We start from the raw sequence: 7,614 nt of genomic DNA, 5'->3' as shown, positions 1-7,614 counted from the left end.
TCTTTCCCCTGCCAGGCCAGCCTGCTCTTTCCTGGCATAATCCTTTGCCCTCTCCACAGCATAAACCTCAATGTGCTTCCTCGAGGGTGCAAGAAATCGTGTTTTATTTTGTAGAAATCAAACTAAATTTCACTCCCACGCTGCATCCTCTGGGGCTGAGAGAAATCACTCAGGGCGCCGTTGGGGCCTGGGGGCTGGTGCTTAGCTCTGGGTGGGGTTCCTGGAGCACCACCAGGCTCCACCTGCAAGGACAAGGGACGTGGACAGCACAGGACTCTAGGTGCCCGGGACTCTGGTACTTCCCTGAGCCTCAAGCTACCATTAACGGCCAGCACTGGCCACTGGAGCCTGCTCTACCCTCTACACCCTCCGCAGCTGCAGCTACTGACGTCCTGCCGGAACCCCTCCCGCCCCCAGGCTCTGTCCCTAGACAGCCATGGACCTCTCAGCCCGCTTGGGCCCTCCCCCTGGGCCTCACACCCCCAGCGCCACGACCTTGGAGGACTAGTGTGGGGGCTGGGCGGTTGGCGGGAGGGTTGACCCCACCCCACAAGGTCGTCTGTGGGACGCAGGCGCCCTGCGCTCCGCCTCGACTAGCCCGGCGCAGGGAGGGCCCGGAGGACACGGGGAGGGCGCGGGAGGGCCAGGACGGTGCGGGAGGACACGCGTTCCAGCTCAAGGACAGCCCTCCACCGGCCGCGCGCAGCCCCTCCTGCCTCGGCGTCGCGGGGCTCGAAGTAGCCGGGCTCCGGCCACGTGACCCCCTCGGAGCCAATCGCAGCGGTCCGATCCGGCACGCGCTAATTGGCACAGGCCAGGCGGGGGCGGGGCCGCCTCGCCGGGGTCCCGCGCGGCGGCGGCGGCGGCGGCGGCGGCGGCGGGCTGGGTCCTGCCGTGGGGCGCCTCCATCCTCGGGGCCGCGCAGCTGTCGGCCGACACTGGCCAGGCATCGCCACAGCCCGAGGGCACCCGGTCCGCCCCCAGCCCCGCCCCGCAGCGTGACCCCCACCCCGCCCCCAGGTCCTGCCCCAAGCGTGGCCCCTGGTTGGACCCCTCCACCCGCCCCTCGGCCCAAGGTCGAGCCCGGCTCCCGGGGAACCTCCTTCACCCGAGACTCTACCCTCTTTTCGGGCCCGGCGGGAGCGAGCTGAGACGCGAGTGGAGCGAGTTCCAAATTGCGTGGGCAGGTGGCCCAGACCCAGGGTTCCCTGAGCTCCGCTGGCTGCGACTGTGGGCAGCAGGGCTGTCTCGCTGCGGGTTAGCAGAACTGACAAAATGTCCTTAATTGCCAGGTCTTTAAAACTGTGTCCTGACAGCCTTGATGGTTAAGTGGCTCTTGACTCAAGCTGCTCACCGAGTGCGGGCGCCTGTGGGGAGACGCCGCAAACCCAGGCAGAGCGCTGCCGGCGCTGGCTGCCCGCAGGGGCCTGGGAGGGAGGTCGTCCGAGCCGGGAGACGCGGGACCTGCCCGCCTGCCGGGTGGAGGATGTCTCTGGAGGGCACCAGCGTCAAACGGTGCTCTGCTTTGTCAGAGCAGAGTTAAATGTTCCGAAAGGAAAGAGACTCTGCTAAGTGACGGTGTGGTCTAAAGCAAGCATCCGGAGGCAAGGCTGTGTCACCTTCTCTGTAGTGCTCAGCCCCAGCTGCTGCCTCCCGCAGGGCCGGCTGTTCCTTTCCTGGAACGTTCTCCCACCCGAGGCCCACAGGGCTCCCCACTCCTTGCTTAGGGTCTTTCTGCTCACGTCACCTCCTCAGAGGTCAAATAGCAACCCTCACCATACTCTCTGCTTAATTTCCTCCGAAGAAGAAATCACCGCTTGACTTACTACGTAATTAATTTACCTTCTGTCTCCTGCCAGTGAACCTCAGTTATCCCCAGTGCCTAGAACAGAACTCTGCATATCTCAGGGCTCAGCAGACGTCAGGAGAGCAAGTGCCTTTCCCTGGCGTCCTCGGACCCATCACCTAAGGGGTCTGCGCAACCGGTCACCGAGGAAAGACTGGCTGGGGGTCCCAGGGTGGGCAATCCAGGTCCCTGTTGCTCAGGACTGAGATGAGTCCAGGCTAGGCTGTGGTGCTGGGGGAGGGAGTGGAGGGTGATGGTGGGTGCAATTTGGGGTGTCCTTGTACAGCCCAAAGCCAGAGTTGGTGACAAAGGCTTCTGTCCAAGTTCTGAGGCAGAGGCAAGAGGGTAATGAGTCCAGGGCAGTATTCTAGGCACAGCTTAGTGGGGTGGGAAGCGGTGGTGAGGGGAGGGGGACAAGAGTGGCCTTTCTGTTCACTGAAACAGGACAGATATGGTGGAAGCTTCCTGTGCATTCCCAGCCACCAGTGTGAGGAAAATCACAGTGACTCACCTCCCTGGAGAGAGGCCCCCAGAGATGGAGGTCAAACAAGGTCTTCCTGGGGACAAGTGGCCATGGCATCTTGGGGTGGGCCTTGGGCAGGGGCCCAAAAGGAAGGTGGCAGTGTTGTTGTTTGGGTGGGGGTTGGTGTGCCCTGGGCCAGGCCCCAGAGCCAGCAGGTCCCACAGGCGTCTCAACGGCCTCAGCCAGAAGGGCAGGTATCACCTGCAGGAAGTGGAACACGGGGGCCTCCCTGAGGGCACAGGGAGGAGAGGTGGCCATCCAGGAGAGACGAGGGCCAGGACCCTCAGGGCTGAGCATCAGTTCCCCGGTGGGCCCAAGGTGTGGCCAGTATAGTGGGACCTGGTGCAGCTGTGGGGCAGGAAAGACCCGTGATGGGGTCTGTGCAGGTGGGAGACTTGGAGGGGTGGGGGCTCTCAGGGAGGGGCCGATCTGTGTTTCAGATGGAGACTGGGACGGCAGGGCATGGGGGCAAGTGAGGGCCGTCCCACAGGGCCCAGAGAGTGTGGATCCCTGTGGGCTCTGTCCCCCTCCCCAGGACTCCAGCTGTACCCTCCAGCACCCCGTACTCCCATCGCCTGCCTCCCTGGGGGAGTCAGGACTCCTGAGAGAACGGCCACACGGCCTGAAATCACTGTGGTGTTTATTGGCTGTGATTCTATCCAGAGAGAACAAACACAGCGGCCCCCGACATGCAGGAGGAGGCGCAGGCGCCAGGACAGACGGACAGAGGACACCCATGGTCTACACCAAGCGCGGCTGCTGGGCACCCCACACGCTGGGAACGGGATGCAGAGTTTCTACGAGACAGCGCTTTGTCTGCTCAGAGCTGGCTTTTTAAAGTGTGAAAACAGGAATTTTAAAACGACGTGGGCGGGAAGGAGGTGGGGCGCTTGGACCCGCTCCCGCGCCTACGACCAGAGGGGCGGCAGGAGTTAGTATTGCAGGCTAATCGTTATGGCTTCTCTAAGAGCTAGGGAGGGCCACGCCCCTGGCCCGCGACACGTGGACACAATGAACTTCTGATGTGGACAGAAAGGGCCCTGGGACCGGGCCGAGGCCAGGGGCTTTCTGTCTAGATAAAACTTCTCAAATACAGAAGACCTCATTTACCTGAGATTCAACATATTGTGATGCAAACTAAACAAGGGCCGAGGAAACAGGAGGGTTTGGGAGGCTGGCGTGGGGGTCCCCGTGGCTGTTACCCTCAAACTCTGGTTGGGTGGTCCGCCCCGGCCCCAGCTCAGGGGCCTGCACCAGCGCAGTGTCTCCGCACAGCACATGATCCCGGGGTCTCTGGGTCACCTCCCCAGTTCTGGTTGAAGGAGTGGATCTTTGGAGGGTGAGGGCAGGGCATCCCCCCCCCCGCACAAAAGCAGCTCCGGACAAGACAGAAGGTGCCAACCAGGGAGGGGAGTGGGCTGGGCTCAGCTGGGCCCCCAGACTCAGGGGGAACTCGAGTTACAGGGTGTGTGAGGGACTCCGTGTGTGTGCCACAAGGGGAGAAGGGCCTGAGAATTTCCCCCTTAGCCTATTGCTTTGTGTCCCTAACTTGAGAAGAGACAGGGCCATAGCATTCCTAAGAAGCAAAGCCTTCCAGAGGAGTGGGCCGGAGAGGGAGAGGGGAGGGCAGAGAGACAGACTGACGAAGAAGGTCGGGTGTGCATGGAGAGGTGGAGGGCAGGCGACCAGCCTTCAGGAAGATGCAGACACAGCAACCCAGGGTCAGTGCAGGAGGAGGGGTTGGGGTCCTGGCTGATCCGCAGGGGGCTGAGCCCCAGGTGCCAGCGGCTCGCCTCTCCCAGCCCCCACCCCAGCTGGCACGACCGCCCAGCCTCCCCCGACTATGGCTGTGCTCCTGAGTATGGGCCCCCGCCCACGCCCACCGACGCAGGGGTGGAGGAGGGGCTGGCCCCTTCGCTGGCCCCAGCCTCAGTGCTGCTAGGTGGGCGGTGAAGGTGGGAGGTGGGAACCGGAAGGGGCTTCCCAGGCTCTGGGGGAGGGTCCACTCCACCGGCTGCCAGGGGAGCAGGTTGGCCAGCCCAGGGCCTCCAGCACAGAACACAGCGGCCCTGGGCAGGGGCAGAGGCGGGGGGGGGGGGGGGGGTGGCGGGCGCCCCTCCCTCCGTGGCGGTGGCAACGGCAGTGCGGGGAGGGGTGGGGGTGAGGGGTGGGCGGAGGGTCCCACGGCCTGAGCGGGGGAATATGGGGAGAGACCTAGGACTATGGCTTGTATTGGCGCTGGGGGTGCACTCTGCTCCCGACACCCCCTCGGGGGCCTCCGCGGAGGGCAGGATGGGGGGCGAGGGGGCGGGTGCTGTCCAGCTCTGGGGCTTTACTTCTTGAACATGTCCTGCAGCGGCCCAGGCAGGTACTTGATGACTGTGTCCAGGATGCTCTCGTCCTCCTCCTCGGGCTCGTCCCCGCAGCCTGGTGGGATGGCCTTCTTGGGCCGAGTCAGGCTGCCCTCCGAATTGGCCTCCATGGCTGCCTGGGCCTCGGCCTCACGCTCCTCCTTTTTCTTGATGCCGTACTGCAGGGGACAGGGCAGGCAGGGATCAGGCAGGGGCTGGGGACCCCCGAGGGTCCAGGATCCTGCCTCCAGCCCCGGGAGGGGTGCTCGCAGGACCTGGGCCAGCCGGACCCAACCTACGTTTGCAGAATGGGCTGAGAGGCCTCAAGAGGCAGCACCCATGGTTGAGAAAGGCGTCCACGGGGGCCAGTAGTCATCAAGACCCCCAGAAGGAGAAATCCCCACCCAGGAGGGTGCCAGAAGGGGTGGGGAGACCCTCACGGAGAAGGTGGGGACAATGGCAAAGGCCTGGACTGAAGGGCCACCCTAGGGGGAGGGGAACTGCAGGAGAGGGAGCAAGGGGGAGGGGGAAAGTCGCATTTCTCTTGGCGAGTGCTAAGGCTGAGACCCCATGCTGCCCCTGGCTCCACCCTCCTGTAGTTCCACCTTGTAGGGCAGCTGGCACCATCCTCAGCCTAGCTTAGGTGGTGGTCCGGGAGCCCCCGGAGAGGCCCACAGGGGTGGAGAGAAGTCATTGCTCTGTGCAGCCCAGATCCTTGGTCTGGTGACATGTGGCCATGCTCCATGTCCAGTGGTCACTTCTAGGTGGGTGTGGTGCAACCCCACCTCGGTGTGCCCTCAGCAACAGTCCTGGGCACAGCTCTACCCCTCCCCACAATTCTGGTTTCTGTGTATGTCTCTGCCCCAGGCTTTCCCCATCTCCCCTCAGGAGTGGATTGAATGGTGTTGTTCCCCAAAAGTTCATGTCACCTGGAACCCAGAATGTGACCTTATTTGGAAATAGGGTCTTTGCAGGTGTGATTAAGGTAAGAGTAGAGATGAGATCTTTCTGGGCCCTAAATCCAATGAGAGTTTCCTTGTAAGAGAAAGAAAAGGACACAGAGCAGAAAATGGAAACAGAGGAAGGGTTTGGACATTGCCACGAGCCAAAGACTCTCAGACTGCCAGAACCCCAGCGGCTAGAAAAGACAAGGAAGTCTTCTCCCTCCAGGTTTCAGGCGCCTGTGCTTGCCAAAGCTTGCACTCACACTCACTGCCCCCACTCAGGAGAACACGTGGTGCTGGTGCAGCAGGGGAGTGACAGCAAGACACGCATGTAAGGGCAGGAACGTGTGGTGTATGATCACGCAGAGGGACCTCCCTGACCAGGGAAGCAACTCAGGGGGTTGGGGAGGGACTGTGTCAGAGTCCTTCCCTCTGGGGTCCAGGAAGGAGACCCTAGACCACAGGCCAGTCACTCCACTCAGGATCAAAGTCATTCCGAGGTTAAGGCCACGCGGGGCAGACCTGAGGGTCACCTTTCTCTGCCCGGGTGGGGCTCCTGACCTAGGGCCCTTCTCAGAGCCTGCTCTGATGTGGTTTGACCAGAGTGGTCCTTGACCACTGAGACGGCAGGGCTCCACTGCACAGCCCATGGCTGAGAGGAAGCCCAGGGCAGCCAGTGACCTATGGCAACACGGCACTAAGGACTGTGAGAATCAGTAGTGTGACCAAACAACGAATAATCGGCAGTCACTCCCCCACCTGCTAGTATCAGCAGAAACCTCAGGCTGGGTCTTGAGTGACCTCAGGGGGAAGTGGGGGCCAGGTCGACTAGGACCCACCAGCTCGGTGCTGGGTCTGGCTCCAAGCTGCGGAATGGGGGCGACTGAAAGCACCAAACCTGGCAGTGCACGTGCAAACCAGAAGGTGGCTATGCAAATTAGGAAGTGCGTGTGCAAACCAGGCGGTGCGTATGCAAATGAAACAGGTGGGCCAATGTCCTCTCCCACCTGGACCCGCTCAGTGCGTCATGACAGTCTAGGGAGAGGAGGCTCAGCTCACCAGCCCCCGCCGAGGTGAGAAATCTCAAATGCAGACTAGGTCACCTGGAGAGCCGGGCGCCCAGAGGACGGGTGACTCTAGCCCGGCCCTCCAGCCCTCTAGCCTCCATTTGATGGGTCTCCCACCATGATGGGGCCCTGTACCGCACAGCTGGGTGAGTGGACGCTGCACCTGGAGAGGGCTGGGGGAAGTGTGTCTGGGACCCCAGGGCCAGAGAGGGCCATTGGGGAAGTCACACCTGAAGGTCAGGGTTCCCACCTGTGTGGAGCGGGAAGGCAGTGGGGGGTTACCTATGCATGCCAGGTGGAGGAGGGCTCTTCGGGGAACGGTGCGGACCTCGCGGGGGCAGGGCCTGGGGGCGCATCGGGGATGGGGGGCAGGGGATGCCCGGTGCTGAGCTGCCCGCACCAGCCACCAGGGGGCGCCCCGCCCTCATGGTCGAGACAGCTGGGCAAGGGGGCAGATTTGGCGGCCACCCTGCACCACCAGGGCAGCCTCTCCTCCCACTTCCCCGAGACCTGGGGCAGGGTGGGCAGCTCTCTGATGAACTGGAGGCTCCTCGGAGGGGTGGACTAGATTCTGGAGACTGGAATGGTGAGGCCAGAAGGACGTGGGGCTCCCCGGGCTCAGGCATCCAGAACATATAGGACGCTCCTGGTCCATAAGGAGATGGGGTTGCAGGGGGTGATCAGCATCGCCCTCTCTTCCCTGCACAACCCCACGTCTGGCCGGGCGACTGCCACCTCCTTGAGGTCGGTGGCCACCCAGGAAGGGCCCCCACCCGGCAGACTCAACTCTGTGGTGTCTGTGTGCTCCCCAGCACACCCCACACTTTCCCTGTAGGCCGACTAGTCCTGCCTGCTTAGTCCCACCACAGCAGGAGAAGTGACC

The 7,614-nt window shown here is 62.8% G+C and overlaps 1 protein-coding gene across 1 annotated transcript in view; it reads right to left on the bottom strand.

Annotated features, from left to right (window-relative positions):
- Window positions 1–4,478: 4,478 nt before the first annotated feature.
- Window positions 4,479–7,614, bottom strand: part of CPLX1 (complexin 1) — a 29,530-nt gene continuing 26,394 nt past the window's right edge. Inside the window, exon 4 of the mRNA XM_031439539.2 lies at window positions 4,479–4,899. Within this exon, the coding sequence (XP_031295399.1) occupies window positions 4,702–4,899 (198 nt within the window). The 3' untranslated portion in view covers window positions 4,479–4,701. The remainder of the gene's footprint in view (window positions 4,900–7,614) is intronic.

The sequence above is a fragment of the Camelus dromedarius genome, chromosome 1 (genome assembly GCF_036321535.1).
Source record: "Camelus dromedarius isolate mCamDro1 chromosome 1, mCamDro1.pat, whole genome shotgun sequence".
Classification (NCBI taxonomy): Eukaryota; Metazoa; Chordata; class Mammalia; order Artiodactyla; family Camelidae; genus Camelus; species Camelus dromedarius.
Note: the sequence above shows the minus strand (reverse complement) of the source record. Positions and strands in the feature narration are given on the sequence as shown.